Source organism: Opisthocomus hoazin, chromosome 22, assembly GCF_030867145.1.
Source record: "Opisthocomus hoazin isolate bOpiHoa1 chromosome 22, bOpiHoa1.hap1, whole genome shotgun sequence".
Lineage (NCBI taxonomy): Eukaryota > Metazoa > Chordata > Aves > Opisthocomiformes > Opisthocomidae > Opisthocomus > Opisthocomus hoazin.
In genome coordinates this window covers 6,338,621-6,361,712 of record NC_134435.1, presented here as the reverse complement: position 1 = coordinate 6,361,712, position 23,092 = coordinate 6,338,621, and the positions used below count along the sequence as shown (strand labels likewise).

Below are 23,092 nucleotides of genomic sequence, written 5' to 3'. Positions count from 1 at the left end.
CGCACACGCGTCTGTACACACACGTGTGCGCGAGACACACTCTCACACTCACACTCACGCTCACGCTCACGCTCACACTCGCTCACTCCCCCGCCCCTCTGCCCGCGGCGGCCCCGCGCTCCCCCGCACGGGGGCGCTCTCCGCCCGCTGCCGCCCCGCCCCTCGGCCCCGCCCCCCTCCCGGCCCCGCCCCCCGGCCCGACCCCGCCCCGCCCCGCCCGCCCGGCCCGGCCCGGCCCGGCGCGGGCGCTGCCTGGGGGCGGGCGGGCAGCGCGCCCCGCTCCGCTCCGCTCCGCGCTCGCCGGGGCCCCCGGGGCCGCCGAGGCCGCTCCGCGCCCGGGACATGCGGCCGCCCCCGCCGGCGAGGAGGCGATGAGGCTCCGCAGCGGCACGGCGCTCACGCTGCTGCTCGGCTGCCTCTGCGCCCTGCTCTCGCTCTCCTGGTACGGCGCCTTCGGCGGGCACAAAGGTAACGGGGCGGGGGAGGCTGCGGGAGCCGGGCCCTGCTGGACCCCCGAGGGTGCGGTGCGATGCGGAGCCGTGGGGGGGATCCTGACGCGGGGGGGGGATCTGCTGGAGCCTCTGGGATCGGGACCCGGTGGGATGCTGTGCGGGATGCGATGCGGGGTGCCGTGACCCGCGGGACTCCCGGTGCGGGCGTGCCCGTGCCCTGCAGGGCGGGGGGTGCCGGGGCCGGGGGTCCCTGCTCGCCCCGGGGCGGGGGTGCCCATGGTGGGGCGGGGGGCTTTGCCTCCTTCGCACCCCCGTATTTGTGGCGATATTCGTGGGCGCCCCGCCGGTTGAATCCTCGTGGAAGGGTGGCGATGCCCCAGATGGGGGAACCCCTGGGCTGGGGGGACCCCTGGACTGGTGGGGGGGTCGCTTGGCAAACTGGGGGTGAGGGGAGATCCGAGCAGCCCTCCCCACGCCGCGCACGGCTCCTGCGGCTCCGTGCTGGGCCCTGTAACTTCGGTGCGGGTGGGACGGGGTGCGAGGGTCGGAATATCGGGGCTGGCTTTGCCCCGCACGGGTGGCTGCGAAGCAGGGGTGCAGGGCCCCGTCCCGTCGAGGTGGTGGGGGAATCCCACGCGCGTGTGTCGCAGAGATGCTCGCCGCTGGTGTTTTCCTGACAACATAAGAGTCGCTTTGCCCCATCCTGTCGCTCACGAAAGCGGCACACCGGGTTTATCCTGGCCTGGAGGACAACTGTGGTGGTTGCTTCTGAACTGTGCCTCGTGTATGGGTGCACGACCTCTCGTGCCCGCGCTAGTCACTCAGCTCTTCCAGTTCCTGCAGTTTTAGAGCTCGCTGAAGGCAGGTTTTCCAGCCCTGGACCCTCTATTCCCGCTCGCCGTGTGAGCATCTCCCCCCGCTACGGGTGAGCAGCAGCTTTTGCTGAGCGTGGGACGTGGCTGGATGGCTTCACGATCCTGCGGCACAAGGCGCAGCTTGCGCGTGGGGCAAGGTTGGCGTCGGGGCTGGGGCAGTGCTGGGGGAAGGTTTTGTGGCTCCGATGGGCAAGATGACAGGAGCCCGTGGAGGTGCCCATCCAGCCCAGCCCTGGCAGCAGGGCAGGAGCGCCTGGGACGTGCCACCTTCTCCTGGCAGCTTCAAGCACCTAACGGGCGGCTGCTTGGACTCCTCTGCCCCGTTCGTCAGCTGAAGGGCTCTCCTGCCGTGCTGCTAACATGGTTTGGATCCCACCAGAGCTGTCTCCCTGCAGAGGTGTGGGTGATGGGCATTTGTAACGCTGGTGGGTCGGGTAGCTTCTGCTGGGGAGGTTTTTTTAACTGGACAAAATGTTTGCGCAGCCAGGTGTTGTGTGCACTTTCAGCCAGAAATCATAGAATCACAGAATGGTTTGGGTTGGAAGGAACCTTAAAGATCATCTGGTCCCAACCCCCCTGCCATGAGCAGGGACATCTTCCACCAGACCAGGCTGCTCAGAGCTCCATCCAACTTGGCCTTGAACAGTGCCAGGGAGGGGGCAGCCACAGCTTCTCTGGGCAACCTGGGACAGGGCCTCACCACCCTCACGGTGAAGAATTTCTTCCCAATACCTAATCTAAATCTGCCCTCTTTTAGTTTAGAGCCATTCCCCCTTGTCCTATCACTACACACCCTTGTGAAAAGCCCCTCTCCATCCTTCCTGTCGGCCCCTTCAGGTACTGGCAGGCTGCTCTAAGGTCACACTGGAGCCTGCTCTTCTCCAGGCTGAACAGCCCCAACTCCCTCAGCCTGTCCCTGTAGGAGAGGTGCTCCAGCCCTCTGATCATCGTCGTGGCCCTGCTCTGGACCCTCTCCAACACATCCATGATAGACTGTGGTAGGTGCCAGGGCAGAGGAGCGCTCCGGGAGCTGCTTGCTTGTGGGTACTGCTGAGCAGTTGCTTTGCTTGTCGCTCCCTCCCGTTAACTGAAGTGAAACCGGCATCCAGCGCTGCACAGGCTCCGAGCAGTCACTCCTGGTTTCCGAAGCAGGGTGGCCAACCCCACCGAGTAGTCTGTGTCGTCCTTTGACTCACTTCTGGTTTTTAACGAGCGACGTTTCCCCATTGCTCATTCAAGTGCCAAAAAAATAACTGTGAGTACCACTGTCCCTGCCCTTCTTGGTCGGACCCTCCCTGGGATGCACGTTTTCCTCTGGCAGCAACCAGCGGTCGCTTGCGAGCAGCGATGGCTGCAACAGGTCACGAAGAACGCGGGTCGGGCTGTGTCAGCACCGCAGGTTTCCGGCTATTGTCGGCATTGACGTATCAGACCGTTAGTGCAGAGCTGGCGAAGACCTTGAGAGGTCGTTCAGTCCATCTCCTGCCCCTGCGCAGGGTCGGTGATAACCAGCCCCTTCCTGACAGATGGTCATCGTGTTCATTCTTAAAAACCTCCGGTGACGGAGATGCCCAAGCTCCCCGGACAAGCCGTTTGACCTTTAGCAGCCCTGCCATGAGATTTTTCTTACGATACAAACAGAAGTGTCTCTACCTTCAGTTTGGTTTCATGATTGCTCTTCTTTTCTCATTTGTTGGGCACAGGCAGGGAAGTTCCTTCCTTCCTTCTTTGCAGGAGACTGTCAGATATTTGGAGGTTGCTACCATGTCTCCTCTTAGTCCCTGCTAATATAGATTAAACCACGCTGGTTTCTTTGATCGTTCTTTTTAGGTCATGTATTCTTGGTCTGCAGGTGTTACTCTTTTCTGGACCATCATCCTTTGTGAAGAGCGATGCTTAACCTGCGCTACAGGGCTGAATTCACTGCCTTATTTTTACTTGGAAGAATAAGGGATTACTTCGGGTCTCTTACATGCGCTGAGCCTGTTTGTACACCCCAGTGCGTCTGCTTTTTACTTTTGCCACGGATGGCTTGCGTTTCATTTTTTTTACCCCCTTGACCCTTCAACTGTTCTTCTCCAGAACTTCTCCTGCTCTTCATTCCTCATCTTGTATTTGCCTGGTTAATTATTCTTCCCAAATCACATTACCTCACGCTTGTCCTTGTTGAACTGCGTCCTTTTATTTTCCATCTGTTTCTTCGAAAGTGTCAGGATTGTTTTGAGTCTGATCTGGTCCTCCCACGTGTTTGCAGTCCCTCTCAGCTTGGGGTAGCCTTCAAAGGCAATCGGCACGTTTTCTCTGCCGTCGGCCGAGTCGTGGCTGAAAACGCCAAGCGGTATCAGATCTGGGATGGGTTCTGCTGGAACCCACTTCGGTGAGGTCCTCCCAGTCCACACTCAAAGAGCGACGACCAGTTCACCAGTGGTCTTTCCACCTTTAGGTGCCACAGTCCAGCCCTTGTGTCCCTGCCTGTGTTATGGGGATGTCCCGTCAGACAGTATCGGAGGTCTGTCTGAAATCTGTGTTTCTCCTCCCGTTCCTACAAGTCCTGGTACCCTGTTGCAGGAAGAAATACGATAGATTTGATGTGAGGTTAGCTCTTGCTCAAGTTCTCTTCGTCTTCTGAGTACTTCAACTGAAGTTAAGCTGATTATTCCGTAATTTCCTGGATCCTCTTTACCTCTATCCCCTCAGTTTTCAAAGACAGGCTTCGTGTTTGCCGGTCCTCTGGAACATCAGCCATTCCCCATGAGTAGCTGGAGGCAATTCCCAGTGATCCTGAGCTCCTCGTATCGTTGCGTTCTGGGGAGGGCTGGCAAGGAGTCCGTGTTGCCTCTGATGGGGAATAAAATTGTGTTAAAACACACGTAAAACATTGCAAAGCCATCTTGTCTTCCTGCTCTGTGTTGGGAGGACAAAACTGTTCGTTGAAAGAAACCAAACCAGGTCCAAGCAGCTCTGGGGCTGCCTTTCCGTGACCGATGCAGGGCTTGTTTACCCGCTAATGCTGTTTTGCCGTGCTGTGGTTATTAGTGAAGTTTTGACCTCATGGTCTGCAAAAACAGATGCTGCCTCTTTCCAATTATAGACGAGGTTTGAAATCATCTGCTGGAGTAGGAAGGGAAGGGCAGCCTCAAATAGGACAATCGGTCACCCGTGCGGTCGGTGTCCAGCATCCCGGGGCGGTTCGGAGGTGGAACCACGTGCTGCGCATGGTGGTGGTGGCCATCTTGGCCGAGGTTCAGTGTCCTCTCCTTGCTGATTTTAGGTTTAAGTATGGTTTAACTTCCAGAACCCAACAGCTGCCTGGGAAGAAGCTCTGCAGTAACCTGCTGTCGGGAGGTGGGCCTGGAGGGCTGGAGTCTGGAGGGCGACCTGCACGCGGGAGGTTCAAGCTGTCGGCGAGCGGCTGGGGTGCTCGCGTGCCCGACGCGGGGGTTGCAGGGGATTTACTGAGGGCTCGGTAAAACCGGGAAGCTTTCGTGACTTGAGGTAAGTCACAGGTGCAGATGTGAAGAAGGCGACCAATTTAACCTCCCTGCAATTAAATTGTTGTGGGGTTTTTTTCTTTTCAATGATGAAAACTGTTCCGTTCTCATTCCTAATGTTTGCTCTCATCTTGACTGCCCAGCCAGCCGTGTACCGGCTTTCCAGCCCTTCTCTTTGCCCCTTGCAGCCTGCCCCAGAGCCAAAAATGCTGCAGGATATGTGGTTTTTAAGTGTTTGGTGGAGTTTTTTTTTTATTTAATAGGAAATTCTAAACCTGATGTGAACCTTTTAGGAGACTCCTGACATGCTGCCCCTTGGAAATGCTGCGGTTTGAGCTTGGGACTTCACCCCCGGGGTGTGGCTGCGTAGCTCAGGGTGGGCTCTGTACCCACGCTGCCTGTCCCCCAGCAGATTTTTTTCCCCCTCAAATTTTCATAATTTATAGTTACTCAGTGCCAGCCAGCTCCAGGTTTCCATCATAAAACCGCAACTGCGGCACCTCCGTACCTGTAGATTTGCCTGCAAAGTGGGGTGGCTCGTTGCGTGTTGGCTTCGCACCCCCAACATCAGTTCCGTGCGGTACTTTGGATGCTCATCCCGTGGGAACGGCTCTTCCTGTGGGCATTGTGAAAGCGCCTCAGAATAGACGTGCGCAGCTCCGTGAAGGACTCGCCGCTCGCATCCTGGGTGGGTGTCTCGGTGTGGGTCTGAGCACGGGGTCTCTCCCTTGGCTGGTGAACGTGGTGGGGAGCGGGATGCCAGTGGTGGTGGTGATGGAGGTGATGGGGGTGGTGGTGTTGGGGGTGGTGGTGGTGGTGTTGTTGTTGATGGTGGTGGTGTTGATGGTGGTGTTGGGGGTGGTGGTGTTGGGGGTGGTGGTGGTGGTGTTGTTGTTGATGGTGGTGTTGGGGGTGGTGGTGTTGGGGGTGGTGGTGGTGTTGTTGATGGTGGTGGTGTTGATGGGGGTGGTGGGGGGGGTGGGGGTGTTGGCAGGCTCAGGCAGCATCTCCATGTAGAAATATTGCTTGTTCAGTGCCATGCGTGGCGGGATGCCCCGCTTGCTCGGGGTGTGCTTTGCGGGAAGCAGACTTTGTCCCAGAGGGAAGTTCCTCTGGGCGTGTTTACAAAATCTTCTTCTATAGTGTGTAAAAGCCGTGAACGCTAATCCGCTCTAGAAGCAGCAGTCAAAGCTGGTGATACTGCTAAATACGAGCCGTATCTTGCGGCACGCAGGGGTTCCTGCTGCTTTTTCATTTCGGTTACCCGCACCAGCTTGGCTTCAAGTTTTGTGTAGTTTCTTTGAGGTCTTGGGCACAGGCTGCAGCCAGACGGGTGCGAGTGAAAGCTTTGGTCTGAGCTGGGGTCGTTTCACTGCAACCCTTGGAAGCAGTTACTGGGAGGGGAGACACCGGCAGCAGACCCGACGTGTGCTTCTGGTGGCTGAGGAGGTGCAGGCAGGGATCTGGCTGGGGGACTGCAGAGTCTAGAAACCTGTCATTAAAATGCACGCTGAATAAAACGACGTGCGGGAGCATTTCCGAGAGCCCTGACTTGGCCTGGATGGAGCTCAGCAGACGTTGTGTGCAATCGGTGGCCGGAATGCAGCAGCGTTTGCAAAATTGTCCCACCTGGGATTTGACCAAATTCATCTCAAGAGCAAGGGACACCATGCAATCTATTGATGTGCGTTTATCAAAATCAATCTTTCATTGTCTGGAGTCACCTGAATTTCAGGTTTTATTTCTTTGCAGTTTTTATTAGGTCTTTAAGTAGGGCTCTTGACCTGTGCTGCACCTGCACTCGTCCGTGTCCTGTTGCTGCGCCAACAAGAAGAGCTGTGGTTGCGTGATGGAGTTGAAGGGGAAGGGGAAGAGGGCTTTCTCCTAACCGGGACAGCGTTCCCCAACGTAGGAGACTCAGATTCTGGTCCTTGCTATGCCGTATCCCTCCCAGTCTTGGGAAAGTCAGTCGGCTGGTTTGATGCCTCAGTTCCCACCTGCTCTCTGGGGACAGTGGCATCTCTTCTCACAGGGGTTTGGAGGACACAGCCACGCTTCGGTGGCGGCGGGGTCCGTCTCAGTGCGTAGGAGAGGAGCAGGCAGAGGAGGTTAACATCCACCCACCCAGCTGCATCAACTCCTGCTCTTGGTTTACTTCTGTTACAGAACAAAACCCTTTCTCATTTGTGATTCCCTTTGATTCATCTAAAACAAATCATTGATTTGTGCTTATATCCCGAATGTTCATTGATTATTCACTTAGTGTTTAATGTGAAACACGTCTATAGCTGGCTAGTTTAAGTGAAGCTGCCGGTCATCCCCGGAAAGCTCTGAAGCCTGCTAAGTGATGGAGAAATTGCTTTCGCGATAGGTTGGGCAAGGCTGCTCGCAGGCTGCTGCGGGGAGGCTCGGGTTATCCGCGGTTCTCGCTGTTCACAAGCCCCAAACCAGTTGCTGAGGTACCATTTCTCAGTTCACGGTGTAAAGAAGCACGAACAAATACCTGTCCTTGGGCACCTGGCTGTCAACAGGCATCCGCACCTTTGCAGGAAGCCTTTGCAGAGGTGGGGCCGAGCCGCCTGCTTGAAAGTATGTGGAGACGAAGCTAGTGAGGCTCCATCTGGAGCACTGTGTCCAGTTCTGGGCTCCCCAGTTCAAGAAAGATGAAGAGCTACTGGAGTGAGTCCAGCAGAGGGCTATAAGGATGAGGAGGGGACTGGAGCATCTCTCCTACGAGGAGAGGCTGAGGGAGCTGGGCTTGCTCATACTGAAGAAGAGAAGGCTGAGAGGGGACCTTATAAATGCCTATAAATATTTTCAAGGTGAGTGTCAGGAGGATGGGGCCAGACTCTTTTCAGTGGTGTCCAACGACAGGACAAGGGGCAACGGGCACAAACTGAAGCAGACAAAGTTCCAGCTGAACATGAGGAAGAACTTCTTGACTCTGAGGGTGACAGAGCCCTGGAACAGGCTGCCCAGGGAGATTGTGGAGTCTCCTTCTCTGGAGATGTTCAGGACCCTCCTGGACGTGGTGCTGTGCAGCCTGCTCTAGGTGACCCTGCTTCGGCAGGGGGTTGGACCAACCCCGAACATTCTGTGATTCTGTGAAGGTTGTCCGTATCGTTATCACACCAGTTCTGATGTGGACGTTTTGTTTTTCACGAGACACAGCCCAAGAGGCTGGCGGGGCTTGGTGGGTGGAGAGGGCTGCTGCGGCGGCAGAAGCCACTGGTCAAATTAAAGGATTATGGAAACTATCAAAAATGAACAGAGGGCTTCAGCGGGGGCTGGCAGGTTAACGTGGTCAGGAGGAGAGGCTTTTCAGGGGCTGTTGATCAAGCATCTGCTTACAGCTTCCCGATCCGGGGAGAGGAGTGTTGCCTTTGACGAAGGGAAATGCGTTTTTTCTGCCTTTTATTCCAATTGAAGTGTAGGGGGCTTTTTATTCAGCGATGCCCTTCTTGCCTTTGTTTTTCAGCTCACATCAGGCTGCTCTTGCAAAGCAGGAAAATGGCGGGGGGGGAGGCAGATTTCTCTTTTAAATCATCTCTTTCTGCACCAATTGTGGCACTGGCCACTTCTCCTTCTGTTTTCGTCCCGGTGTCAAGTGGCATTCGAGTCTCCAGGGTCCACGCATTAGCATGGACGTGTGTCTGTGCTCCGTAACTCCACCTTCGCTCCTGCCTGCCCCTGCCTTGGAGTGACTCCCCTAAGACTGAAATATTCTTGTCCTCTTGCGCCACGTACAGAGTAAATACTTACCTAAAGGTTAATCTGTATTTCGAAGTGACCAGCCACGTTTGTGCAAGAGCTTTTCATGTCTGCTTCTATGAAAGTGGACAGCAGTAGCGTTAACGTGTAAATCATCAGGCTTTAAAGGAGCTGCTGTGCAAAAACTAATCTCCACCCGTCTCCTATTTTCATTATGGGTTTTGTCGAGTTGCAGTGTCCATTTACTTTTAGCTACAGTGGTTGCAGTGGTGGTTTTGGACTCGTTGGTTGTGGGATGGATGCTGAATGGGGGGAGCGGGGGGAAGAGCATGGCGTTGGCTTGTGCCAGCGCTGCTGCCTGGCCTGCACCTATTCCTCAATCAGCTTTTAGACCGTCCTGATCACATTTTCAAGACTGCCTTAGAGCACATAGGTTTTTCTTCTCTCCCTGTAGTGGCGAGAGCTTGCTGGAAATAACGTTGAACCTGGAGACCCTTTTTTGTCACTCGCTATTTGTACATACTCTGCAATAAATCCTCTATGTATTGTCGCCGCTCCAAGGAATTTTGTGGCTGAGGTAGGAGGCCTGTGGTACCAAAAATGTTGTGTAGCCTTCAAAAGCCCATGTAAATAATCAAAGAAACACTTCCAATACTGAGATATGAGCTATTAAGTGTCACGGTTTAAAGCAGGGCATCAATAAACTGCGTGACAGACGCTCTCTATTAACCCCCACCCTCCCACCAGAGGAAGGGAAAAGGAGGAAAAGGGAGAGAGGCTTAGGTGGTTTTGTGTATTTTTAGTATAAATGTTAGGTGTTATCAGCTTTGGAGCGGACAGTGTCTGTAAAATATGCAGCCAGCTTCAGAGAAATGCAGTTACTTAGAAGAACTTAGCTATAAGGAAGATTCATAAAAGAAAATCGTTTGTGTTTTAACCAAAACCAGGACATGAAGATACATATAATATAGCCTGGTTTGGTGAAAGCACAGCAGCAACGCTAACCCTGCCAGTACCAAGAACTTCGTACGGAAGAAGCTGGAGAAGTTTTCCGAGTGAGGACTAAATCGCTGTATTCCTCCCCAAAAGATGAGTGCTGACGAGAGCAGAGCTGCTGTGTGGTGTCCCCGTGGCGTGTCCCCATGCTGGCTGTGAAGGGCAGGTATGGGTCGCCTGGTAGATGGGTGGACCTGGCTGGAGTTGGACTCTCTCAGACTCAGCCGCGGCACTGACAAGTAGCTGCCGAGTGAATTATTCAGTTAATGCTGGTGAAAGCGGCGTGGTGGTCTGCCTTCCCCCCTCCCTGTGCCCAGACTGTGATCTTTCGCTTTTGTTTGATCTCGCCTTTCGTGTTTTCACTATTCCTTTCTCGTGCCATCTCTCATTGCGCTCACTCCAGAGCTGGCTTTGATATCTTTTCTCTTTGTCTTCCATGTCCCTTGGTTTCCTCTCTCCCTTCTCCCTTTGATGTTGCAGAAAATGACCGGGATGGGCGACATCTCACACCTCTCTCCCTCCCTTAATCATGCCCAGTTTGAGTTATCTGCCATTTGAGGAACTTTACCAGGTGCCCACCTGATAACGTGGCTTCGTTAACTCCAAGCAGCGGGTTTGGGTAGAGGCTGGTGAAGGCTGGGCTGCCCGGGGAGGAGGCGGTGCTGGTCCTGGCTCCGGGTGTCGGGGGCTGCTCCGAGTCCCGCCGGGTCCCAGGAGTGATGGCGGGGCAGAGCGCAGTGCCCAGGACAAGCCCTCCTGGCTCCGGAGCAGGGACGTGCCCTGGGGACGCTGGCACTGCCGGGCAGCGAGAGCTCATCTCACACCGCGTGGATGGAGCTTCAAGTAAATTAAAGGCAAAACAAGAATTGTATTTAAAAGCAGATTCGTTTGCTGACTTTGAGGAGCAAGAGGTATTTAGGAAAAAAAAAAACTGGAAATGCAGATTCTAGCTGAGCACAAACTGCGTCGTTTGATGGCTGAAATCCTCTGCTTTGTCGTGCCGGTGACGCTGCATGAGACGCGTGTTTTCCCCGAGCGGGAGAGCTGACCGGGGTGGGGGAGGCAAGTACCCAGAACGGTGGATGAGCAGAAATAGGACACGGACTGTGGATTGGCTCCGTGCAGATCAGTTTGTGTTTCGTTAATGTCTGGTTCCACCCTGTCTGTCTGTTTTATTAGATTAATTTATGACTTTCTGAAAGTGCCTCTCCAGTGAGCTAAAGTATCTATTTACTGGAAGTATTTGTTACCATGAAAAAGTGTGTTTGGCAAATATTAACTACTTTCTTCGGTTTCTTTTGCAATTTAATTGTCTATTTATCTTGGGTATTGATTGCTGAAGGCCTTGGTAATTATTTGCTGATTTTGGAAAGAATGAGTTTAAAGGCTCGGATTACTTTTGTAATATTAATAATTACCTTGGTGTGCTCGCCTCGAAGGATGGGATCTCTCTGCCGGCTCCAGTTGCCATGTGGACATTTACTGGCTGAAACCATGCTGCCATCTTAGAATAACAACATCATCGACGGGCGTTTTGTTCCTGAAACTGAGCAGAGATTTGCAGGGACGCAAACCTGGCAGTCGCAATTAGCTCACGAATCGGCTGTTCCCGTTGGCGGGAGGAGTGGCCAGGTTCTGGAGGCAAATAAAAAGATGGTTTTATTTGCTTTCTGCTGTTTCGCTCTTTCCAAATGAGTTTCAGGCGGTATCGGTCTCGGCTCTGGTGCGGGGTTGGTGGGGCTGTGGCTCTGCCCCTCCCCAGCGGCAGCTCTGCTTGGTGGGAGAGGAGGTGTAAAGATAATTCCAATCCGGAGTATTGCTCCGCCAGTAAACGCGCTGCTGTACAGCGGCACATCTTGCTTTGGGGGAAGGTGAGAAATTGGAAAGTCTCTGCCGGGAGCTGAGTAACTGGCACCTGCTATTATTGTGTCCCTCCTCCCCCTTTTAATAACTTGTTTATAAAGATGGCTCTCCTACAGATCTCATTACACCGCCGTAAAGCGTGTTTTTTTAAAAAATACATGGATTCCTCCTGGTGTCAGGGCTGAATGCCTACCTCCTGATGTTTCTGTAAGGAGGAGGGGTGGTTTTTCCGTTGTCCAGGCGTCTTTCCGCGCTGCTGGGCAGACTCGCAGATGCCCGTGGGGAGACGAGCTATGTCCTCGCCATACCTGGGAGGAGATGTCGTTCCTCCGTTAACACAAAGGCTGGCAGGCGGCTAGGGTGGCTGGGAGGGGAATTCGGTCGTCTTGTTGTTTTAGGCCTTGGAGCAAGGGATTGTGTTGACTGTTTGAATGATGTTGGCTTTATCTCCATCAGAGCTTGCGTAGGGACATGCGTTACTGGAGAGCATGGAGCGCGACGTTTGGCACGCGCCCCTGGGAGCTCTAGGGCAGCGAGTCCCGCTCCTTTCGCTTGCATCAAGCAGTTTCTTTAATGGCTTTTAACAGTTTCATCCTGGTTCTTTTATGGGTGGATCGTGGTGCAGAAGGAAGCTGGGAGCATTTTTGGATCCTGTCCTGAGTGATTTGATGACTACGTCTCGCTGAGCTTCATCCCTGTGCAGGTGCAGTGGTCCATCTCCTGCAGGGTATGGGGTGGGAAGACCCTGTCCTCCCTCCCAGACATACGCGGGGGGCAGGGAGAGGGGGAGAGGGCGAAATCATGTCCGGGACAATTGTTTCCTGATTCTCTCCATCACCTTTTAGAACAAAAAATGAGAAAAGGAGCCTCAGAAAAGAGGGCACTGCAGCAAGCCCTGGCAGGGATGTAATCTCTTTTCTTCGTACCGAGATATAAAGATAATTCCGATCAGGATTGAAACAGCGGATGGCAAATAATTCTTGAACAATCCGCTTATGGTGTTCCAGGATGCGAATGAAAACCACTAATGGGATAAAGAAGGATCTAGATAATTATCTCGGCTGCATTAAATCCTGTCCTTTCAGGAGAGTACTCTTGTGTGGACACTAATTTCATGTGTATGAAATGCTAAAGCTGACTAGACGTTTTCAGAAGTTAGCCGATTCCAAAATAACCATCATTGCTCGGTGATCCTCTATCTTTTATCTACCTGGTTGGTCCTAATAAATCTGATTTCTGGTCTCTGCTAGCCTGTTTCCCTTTCACCCCCTCCCTACAGCATGTTAAAGCTGTGACACATTCTCTCCAGGGTGGATTTGAAACCTCCTTCATCCTTTTCTTTTTTCATTTGGTCCGCTGTTTTGGGAGATTTCCTGGGGTTTTTTCCCCTTTTACAGCTGCTAATGCTGTTGTTTTAAGTCTGACGGCAGAGCTGCTTGCTATATTAAGGTACACAAGATATTTTTTAATTTGATCCATTTTTTTCCCCCAGCAAGAACCCTGCCTTGCGGTGCGGGGGACGGCACTGTGCTCCAAAACAAATCCAGTTGTACAGTCAGTTAATGAGGCTCTTGTTGTAGGCTCTTTGCTGCCTTTGTGTTTGAACCTAATGGATGCCCCTGGATGAAGTGGAGGATGGCAGGAGGAGAAAGGAACAGTTCGGTATTGACAGCAGCCGTGACATTTGGATGGGGTCGGATCAGTTAACAGTGTTCAAAGCTCTGCGTTACGGGATCTCTGTTCCTTACGACCCCATGGTCAGAGGAGGTCTGCTTTTCAGAGGCATGGGCGGCAGAAATGCACTTCTGAGAAGCGTCTGGTTCTTCGTTCTCCCCCATCAGCTGCAGGCAGCCGCATTTGCCAGCTGTCAGAGACTCATTTCTCCCCAGCCTCACGCTAAGCAACCGGAGGCTGCAGCATCCTTCGGCGAGCCAGGCTGCGCATCCGACGATGGGAACTGGGCCTGGGGACTTCAGCCGAGACGGCCGCCCATGAGCCGTCCTCCAGCTGGAAGAGAAGGATGAGCAGTCAGCGTTGTTCCTTTGCACGCTGGAGGACAGATGCTGTGCGTGGCTGTCTTGTCGGGGAAAGACTCCATCATTCACCGCATGGAGAGGGCCCAGCTGTAGTTTCTCAGCAGTAGACCCTCTGGAATCACAATGTTCCCATCCTTTCTTGTCGGCATGGCAGTACGGTTAAGGTTCAGATGTCTATTGGAATTACAGAAGGGCTTCCTTGCTTTTAATGAGAAGTCACACAAGAAATGCCAGCCTGTCCAGGGTGGACTTGGGTTTCCAGTCTCCTTCGTGTGGCACAGAGAGGTTACAAGGGCCAATCTTGCACTGAAATCCAAGGAGTTGGTATGTCTATTTTTGCTGTGGGCTGGAAGTTGCTCTTGACACCAGATCTGCCGTTCACACCACCATGAGCTGTCACTTGCCTGTCCCAACTGGAGGAAGTCCTTAGAGGCACATGAAGCGCACACCTCCCATACCAGGCTTGGGTTTGGGACAGGTAGGCTGGACAAGGGTCCGACAGGCAATTAAGCACAACCAGGTAAGGCACTTGTCTCATAGGGCTGCGTGTAACGAAGAGGGTGCCTGGGATCCTGGCTGCCTCTGGAAGGCTCTTTAAGAAACAAATTACATTTCAGAAATGTGGTCACCCTTCATCTCATACTTCTTCAACAGCAACTCTTAAACAGAATTGCTCACACAGGAGAGTGAATATCAAGGTTTCTTCACCTCCTCGTCACAGTTACTAGCCCTGTGGCTTTGGGAGCAAGGCTGAACGTTAACAGCGGTGCCTGGCACAGGCTTTTGCTCTAAAACTGCCGACATTCTGCAAGAGGAGTCTGGTGAGGTCTGGCAGTTGACCCCTAAAAATCGACCGATTGCTGTGTAAGGCAAGATATCCATCTTATCTGCGAGCACACCAGCCCTGCTACATGCTCTTGATTTCCACAGAGATCTTAGTGGGGATTTTTACCTGGTTCTTGATATCACTGCATGCCCTTTGAATGAACCACTCGCTAAGAAATTTCATTACTTGCTCCTTGTTGGTGGTGTCTGGTTGGCCGAGTTGCTAGTTGAAGTCTCCATTCCTCAACCCTGTGCTGTGATGAAGTGGTACCTGGAGCTGCTGTGCTACCTCCACAGAGCATAATAAACTGTCTCCTGCCATCTCCTGCTTGGCTGAGCTGTGCCCCGAGAGAAAGTGTGCATTTTTCTGGATGTCTGCAGAGCTCTCTGTGCGTGTATCGTTCAAGTCACTTGAGAAAGGCAGATATTTCACTTCTCTTTGGAAATCCATCAAGACGCTGGCAGATCGCTTAGCCTGAGCGCTGTTATCTGGGCTGTGGTTCATAACTTCTAAAATGTAGGGCAAGAAGTATTGCTGTAGTAGTTAAAGGTCAGGCAAAATGACGACCTTTAGCCCTTCGTAGCAGCTGTGGGCATCAAAGGAGGTGTTTTACTGCTGGGATTGAAACTTCAAGCACTCCTCCGTTGTTCCACAGTGCTGGTTAATTATTCCTAAAGCCTTCAAGCCAAAGGTGGTCATTTCTGCAGCTACCCCCGATGGTGACCCCATGGTGCTCAGAAGTCCCAGCTGAGAGCAGGATCCTCTCTGGTGTGCCCTGGACATGCTGGGTGCGCGGGGAAGCCTTCCGCACGGCTTCACCATGGAAGGCTGGGCTAGGAGAAGTGGGTCTGCGTAGGTGGGCCAGTCATCAATGGCAGAGTTGGCCATTTAAAATCCAGTGTCCTTCAGTGGCCGAGATGGCTGCGGTGGCGGGGATGAGCGTGGGGGTGGTCGGCATCAGGCATTGGATTCGATGGAGAGGAGGAAAGGGGAAGATGTTAGCAAGAGAGAGCTCGTAGGTGGGTAACATTCGGATAGCCAAACAGTACAGAAAAGGTCAAGAGCGTTTTTCGTCTGCTGGTGTGTGGCGTAGCACACAGGTGGGAAGGTGTGGATTTGTTTGTCCATGCGGTCTTGTTTAATTTGGCTTCCAGGAGAAGTCCTTATCTCCTCTCCTGCTGCCAGCTTCCTTTGAGTTGCCCTCTTTCCTTCTGCTCTGCCTACATTTCTTGCTGTGATTCCAACTATTTATAGTATTTTTTTCCCCTTAACCTACTCCGCTGCGTGTGCACTGTTCCAGCAGCTGTCGCTTCCCAAGCCCGTTCTGCTGATAGGTCAGGGGACGATCCCCGTGCACACAACCCGTTCAGAGCATTTCAGGGCTCTTCAGTGTGGGCACCTACCTGAATGTAGAATTGCAGTTGGATCTTATCTTAGGGAAGGTTTTGATTGCGGCTGGTGAAATAATGATCTGCTTATTGATGTAGAGGAACAGGAGGAAGCTGCCAAGGGTAGCAAGGGGAGAGGAAGAGGAGTTTTGCAGAGGAGCATGCCCCCTTTTCCTGGTGAAACTTAAGCAGCCGAAAACAAGAGGCATATTCTCCTCTCGGTTACATCAGTGTGCATCCGGAAGAACGTCATTAAAATAATTTAATTTCTTTTCGGCACAGGCTGGTGTCCCAGAGAGGGGAGCCTGTGGCAGCGGGGAAGCGCAGGGCTGGTCTGAGCTCCGAGCCGAGGCCGGGAGAGGCAGGTTTAGCTGTTCAATTTTGTACTCCCTCCTTTTTATCTCTGCAGTATCAAGCTTAGAGAGGAAGCAGAAAATATTTGTTTAAATCCCTTTCTTCGTTGCTGCCATGTTCAAACTGAATTAACTCTCATCCGAAGGAAGCCTGCGCTATAGGAAACATCTGCCGTGGTCCAAATTGTGTTTGAGGTTGGAATTAAAATGTATGTAACTGTGCAGCGGTGAGCAATGAATACACAAATCCTGCTCTTTGCCAGCAGTCGTTTGGCGAGACATCATTTGTACGCTTCCCTTGTACCTGTGCGGTTCCACGAATCTGTTATTGGAATACGAACCAGCACAACGTGTCTCAGGAAATGATGATTATAAGGTGAAGCGGCTTGCTAGAATGTCAAATAGTTCCTTACTTCAAGCTTACGTTTGTATATTTATTTCTCTTCTACGAACAGCATTGCTGGAGTGTGCTAATAATTGATGGGAGGAGGTAATTGTATTCACGGTGCGTCGGTGTTGGGGGCAATATTTATATGCAATGGCTGCTCCGTGAAATATTTGTTCTCCTCTTGGCTCCGCCATCCAATGAGTTGACGTAAGCTCTCGGGGAAAGTATGAACAATTTTTATAGCTGTTCTAGATACAGTCCTTACAGATTTTTTTGATTGTGTAACTGAAAAGAGCTTTTGAAAAGATAGAACAAGTCTCGAGTATAGACTGGCCAGTGCAAGGCTGGCACTTTGCTGTATTTGATGAGCTTTCAGTCTGCTGAATTAAGACAAATCTAAAGCTCCCATTTTATGGAGTAACATCTGAGGACCGGGACTCTTGCAGTGTTTTGAATGTCTAGGCTTCCTTTGGGCTTCTTTAGGGTAAAGACCATTCAAGTCTGACAAAATCGTTCAAGTTCTTTAAATCGCGTCCTCTATTTCAGCGGGAATCGCAGAGATAATTGCAAAATAATCTGAGGGGCGACTGACGAGAATGAAGAGGGCAGAAGTTCGAGCAGGACTCGGTGGCGTGTGCTAACGCTGTATTTCTGGTGCACGGTGGCCAAATTGGTACCACATGTATTTCAGAGGTTAGTTACATGATACTGCGTATTCCCCATGAATTAATGGACGTTTGGGTTCAGACTGACAGCTCCTGAGGCCCCAGAGCAGCACGGTGGGTATAGTGGCACCAGACGGTGGACGTGAAGGTGGATTGATCAAAGGCCAAGCCCTCCACAAGGCTGGCTGGGTATCATTCAGCCCATTTCACAGGTGGAAGATCAAGGCACAGGAGGGGTTCCCAACCTGCAAGGTGCATAGATCCCTTAGAAACCTCCGACTGTCCCTCCTGCAGCCTCTCAGGCGCAGAAGCCATGGCTACAGAAGGACGGGTTTGCATTTCTCTGCTGCCACGTTTGCTGGCAGAGAAATGACATTTACTGGGTTGCTCCGGGAGGTCTATGCTTGTGCTGGGGTGAAAAGTCTGCGGGGCTCGGGGCAGGGACCTCGAGCGCTGCGGTAGCTGCTGGGAGGACAGCTAGAGAAAGCATCCATGTACCTGGGGCTGAGATGCTGCAGGATCTGGCCCCGCTCAGCTGTATGTTCCTCAGCAAGATTCCTGGTGCCAGACAAAATACGTGTGTGGGGAGGCAGACGGTGCCAAAGCAGCTCCAGGAAAGCAGCAGCTGGCCCTTAATTTACTCTAAGGTTGGGTGGATTGATTCTGCTGCTCTGGAAACTGAAGTGGATGAGGGGGCAGGAGGACAGGGGTGGTAGGAGGTCACACCAGAGTCTGCTGTCAGCGCAGAAGAGAGAGGGAGTTTTTTATGTTTTGTGGCGCCTCTGTTCCTACTTTGGAAGAAGCTTCCTTTTTATGTGCCTGTGTAAATGCTTTATAGCCCAGTGCTGTGACTTTGAGTGGTTCCTCGGAAATTGATGATGAATTTTGACCACGTACAGCCGGTGTCTTCAAGTTCCCGAGGACTCTGCTCTCAGTTTGTGATGTGGTTTTTCACTGCATTTAAATGAGTGATTTTTATATAACTTCTGAGTATTGGCAGGCTTACAATCACCTTCTCCCCCCATCTTTTTTTTTTTTTTTTTTGTTTAAGCTTGGTTTTTCTAAGGGACTGAAGCTACGTCCTTCTTCCCAACGGGTTTCAAACTCCTAGTCTTCCTTTAGTCCAGCTGGGCCGTGGCATGGTTATCCCAGGGGTGATGTAAAATCCTCCAGGTATTTCTGAAGGTAGTCAGGAGGCAGAAGAGAGAAGGTCTGTTGGTAGCTCTGCTGGAGGATAGCGTGAACTCCTCTGTCAGGCGTGGGTGAATCCGTGCAGAAGGCATTATCTTCATAAAGCCCCAGCCACAAGAAATTCGTTAATCAAAGCTTTTGGTTGGGTACGGGGCGCCCAGATGTTGGATTCCCCGCAGGATGGGTCGTGCTGGGGTGGCCGTGGCCACCACCGTTCGCTGTGCCTGGTCAGCAGCTCTGCTGATCCCCTGTAGAGTGCTGCCACGTGTAGAAAATAAACAAGACCAAGGGGTTTTTGTTTCCCTTCTCACACCTCTCGCAAGGGTTAGAAGTAACTGCAGAAAGAAAATAATGGTGGTGCGGTTTTTGTTGGCAACAGGACCATCGATTTCAGTAGTCCTACCTATGGCCAGTGCCTCATTTTCTAATTTTTGTTGCTCCAACCACTTCTTTTTTTTGTTGTTGCAATCAAGATAATGCAGTACAATACTGCACGAAGAATTTCAGCTATTCAATTACCTTTCAGAAGTTGACTTAATTGGCTCTTTAAGTGATAGCTTTCTATTGTGTGCAATCAGCAGGACTCAAGGAGGGAGCAGGAAGAGGATAAGGACTTTCTTTCTAATCAATAAATAAAGGTCTTTGAAATAATACTGCTTGCAATTTGTATCACCGGTTAAATTACGCCGAAGATGATAGTCTGCGTGTTCCTTGCGGAGCACGGCAATAACAGAGTAATAAGGCTTTGCTGTCAGCAAGCGTGGACTATTCTACTCTGTGTTCCCAGCAAATCCAATATTCTCCCCTTGGATTTTTTCCCCCCAAGTATTAGAGAAAACCAAAAGAAAACTGCTGCAAAGCCTGGCACAGATGGCTTGCATGTAGTGACTAATCATTTGTTTTGCACCTCATAAAGTATGCAAATGAATGTGATACCTGACGATAAATAATTCAAAATGGAGATGCAAGGCAAGAGGAGATTATAGATGGAATAAATATATGGTAAACCACCTTCAAAAAAATGAGCGATCCCAAAAGCCGAAGCTCTTCTTCCAAGCTACAAGCCGCAGAAACAGCTGCTTCGTGGTTCGGGTTTGCCTCCAGTGCTTGAGCCCAAGGGACTCGGGGCCAGCAGGATTTCTAGAGTTTGCAGTCAGGGTTTGGCCAAAGCTACAAATCTCAAGAGCTGCCGCCCTTGTACAGCTCTGTTGCACCTCAGGTCATCCCTGAGCTTGGTTTAGGCAGCAGGAAAGCTTTGCCAAGCACACCAGGTTTCTTTTAGATATATAATTTTAATATTTTTTTCCTAGTTAGTGGGGTAAAAGTGATTGGCTGCTTCATACTTTTTTTAAAGCTGAAGTTACTAATCATAATTAATCATTTGGTCCTAGAAAAAATATTCTGAATCCAGAAAGGTCTTGAGATTGCAAGAGGCACAAGACTGGAAGCCACCCTTAATCCCCTGGTGCTGCCGCTGCCTGGGCCAATTCCAGCTGCTGCCACCACGGTCCCATGCCCGAATCCAGCCCCTTCCCAGCCAGGGGGATAGATGAGAAATGGAGGTGCAGAACTGAATAAAGCCACGGGTTTTGATGTTTAAGCATCCTGGGGATGGTGCATGTCTCCCTGCACTCCATCACTAACACCTTCTGCACGCGGAGGGGGTTTCGTTTTGTCTGGGGCAGCGCCCCAGGGATCTTCTTTGTAAGGATCAGCGAGCTCAGACCAAGTTGGGATTTAATTGATTAAATTGGCTTCATCCTTTGCTTCCTGCCCCATCCAGGTAAGAGATGGATCCCCAGTGTGATGTTCCTGCTGCGGGAGGGGAGACGGTGGTGATCCAGTTTTATGATCCTGCGCCGAAGAGCAGCTCTGAGACTGTTTCCCGTGTCGGCTTGTAGGAGTTTTCTTGAAACTGTGGAGGGAGACTGAGCTTGCCCTTTTATCCGCTAGAAATAGTGATGCTGCAGTGTCCCGGTCCAGCTCAGCGTTAAGAAGGTCCTTAAACTGCCAACAGTCTTCTCCTGGCCGCCGCTGGCTGGGGTCAGGCGCCTTCGTGCCCAGACGCCCCGACAAGGCTGCGTTTGTTCGCGGAGGGTTGGAACGGTCTTGCCTCGGCGGAGCGGTGGAACTGAATGGTCATTTTGTGGTGACAGCAATTGCAGCATCCGTGCGGTTTCACCATCCCAGCGTGTTACAGATGATCCCAAGTGCTGGGCTGATTCCGTGTTGGCTTTGCAGAGCACCGCGGGGCTGGGGCGATGGGTAGCATCGATTTATAAGGTGCAGTAACTGCTGGTTTGCTCGTCATTTTGTCTGTGTTGAGTTAAGCAAGATAGGGGAAGAAGGGCAAAAGAAACAACTTTTTTGTTGTAATTTTACTCTGTGGCTTGTTTTGCTCCTGGGAGGGGCTGTTATGATAAAATCTGATACATTCCCACATCTGCCTATGAGGAATGTAGGATTTATCTTTCGAATGAAATTTGCTTTGCTGCGCTGCCAGCAGGGTTTTTTTGAGTAGCTATTTTTGTGAAATATAACCTGAGAATGTGTATTGGCTTAACACTTAAAATGTAGCCGGGGGAAGATGGAATATTCGTCTTTATTGTATTTGTTTCTCCCGTAATGAGACATTACTGCCTGTCGTAGAGGAAGCGGTCCCCGAGCCCGGGGAGCATGCCCGGTTATTTTCTGCTTGCTCCATTAGCTCCTGTGCAGACCTCCCGATTTTTTTTATGTGCATGTGCTTTTCTACTTGTTTAATCCTGCCAACTGCTCTTCTGCTTGGAAATCCATTTCTATAATGCTGGGTATTACACAAATTTGTTGAAGCTCTTAATGCAGCTGACGGGGGGGCTGAGGCTGGTTTGCACGGTCGGGCTGTGCCAGCTTTCGGCTTCCCGTCAGTCACACGGAGAGCTTTACGCCGCAGCTCACCGAGGGCGTCAAATGCACGCGGTAGAGAAAAATAAAGTTTGAGGAACAGCTGGAGTGCGGTAAACATCGCTTGGATTTTGATTTATAAAGTCCAAGCGCAGCACAAATTGTAGGGCGCGCTGTGCCCTGTGGAAATCTCTCTTTGTATTCCCTTTTTTTGAAAAATTTCCATAACTGGTAATCACGGGTTCGTCGCAGAGCGCCCTTCCGTAAATAGCTTTTTGGTCACCGCGGCTGTTTACTATTGCTGTGAACAGCGTGGTAAGCGCGGCCCCTCATTCACGGGAATATCCGTCGTGAATCGCGGCGGGGGTGCAGGCGGCGGAGCTGCGGGGTTTCGGGGGTTTGCTGCGTGCGTGGTGCCGCGGGGAGCAGAGCTGGGGCGGGGGGGAAGGCATCTCCCCTCGCGGGGGGCTCCGTGGGACGCGCAGTGTTTGTGCAGCCGTTCCCAGCAGAACTGAGCACATCCCTGCCTGGTGCGCTGTTCTGGTCGGTTTAAGCTGTTGAATTTATCCGTGGCGCTTTGCCTGGTGGAGAGCGGTGGGAATGTTGTCAGCAGTGGCAGAGGAGGATGCCAGGCTGCTTTTTTTTACTATTTGTAGTGAAGTTGTACAAAGTCCATCCAGGGCCTCATGGCAAGGGTTTACGTAGCTCTCAAGCGTGCACGTACCCTTTGTTTAAGCAGTGGAGTAGGCGACCTACTCAAAGTTTAGTGTGAGTTTATATACTTGTGTTAACTTCTGACTTAACTATCCAGTTTTATTAAAAATAAAAGGAATGAAATAATTCTGGCACGCTTTGATAACTACGGCATTTGGAAACTGTTCAGCTTCTCTCTCTTCCCTTTCCTGATTTCTTCCCAAGAATACTTGCAACACTTTTCTTTTTTAGGACTTTTCCCTAACAATTACATCTGTGAAGATCCGCTGGGATGGGTTATCCCACTGGCAGGATTATGCCCTTAAATGGAAAATAAGCTGCCGCAACAACCAAAGTTCGGGAAAAAATATTATTGTGGGAAAACGAAGTCACTGGATGTATTATTCTGTGTTGTGGAGCTGCACAGTCAGGAAATGCTTGTTAGTGCGGAGAGGAAATGCTCGTGTCTTCTAAATGCTTGTTGCATGCTTTTTTTAATTGGTTAAAATAGGAAAACATATCTCTGATAACCTACCAGCTAGTACGCCCACTGTCAAATGGATGGGAGGCGTGAGAAAACATTCGAGGGAGATGGGGAGGCCAGCCTTGCTTGATGAGCTCTTTAATTTATCTGCTGGCTCGTGCTCCCTCCCTTCCTCTCCCAGGCTGGTGATGGTGCAGGTCCTCTGCAGGCTGCCCAGCCGGTTCCCCAGCCCCGCTGCCTCTCAGCCAACGATTTGGGCTAAATAATCCAATTAAGCTTTGCAGCTTATATAACTCTTTTGGCTTGAGGCAGCAGCCGGACTGACGGGGATACAAAACACATCTGGAAATCGTGTACTAAACATACTACTGCGGCCAGAGCCAAAATGATTTGGACAAATTTGCTCATACGCACAAGATGTCCTTTGAACAGCAAGACGTGTGCGTACAGTCTCCTTGCTGAAGAAGTCGAGGTTAGAAAATGCTCCTATCCATAAATCGCTGCCCTGGCTGGGAAACCAAACTGGCTTTTGTCCTCTGGAAGATTGTCTGGCTCTTCCTCCAGCTCTGGAGGATCAGCCAGTCCCTGTAGCACGGTGATCGTAACACATATGTTTATGCGTTTCAAAGGTGGGAAGAACCTGCAGCGTCGTTTGGTCTGACTTCTTATCTGATACCCATCATAGGAGTTGCTTTTTATTTAAACTGAAACGTGACTTGGTGTATAACTGGAACACAGCTCTGAAGAAACAATCAAGTGTTTTTCTGAGCATTCATTATAACCCTGGTAATTTATGA

General features: G+C 51.5%; 1 protein-coding gene across 1 annotated transcript in view; it reads left to right on the top strand.

Moving 5' to 3' along the window:
- Window positions 1-296: 296 nt before the first annotated feature.
- MGAT4B (alpha-1,3-mannosyl-glycoprotein 4-beta-N-acetylglucosaminyltransferase B) overlaps window positions 297-23,092 on the top strand; it is a 54,079-nt gene continuing 31,283 nt past the window's right edge. Inside the window, exon 1 of the mRNA XM_075441395.1 lies at window positions 297-468. Coding sequence (XP_075297510.1) covers window positions 372-468 — 97 coding nt within the window. The 5' untranslated portion in view covers window positions 297-371. The remainder of the gene's footprint in view (window positions 469-23,092) is intronic.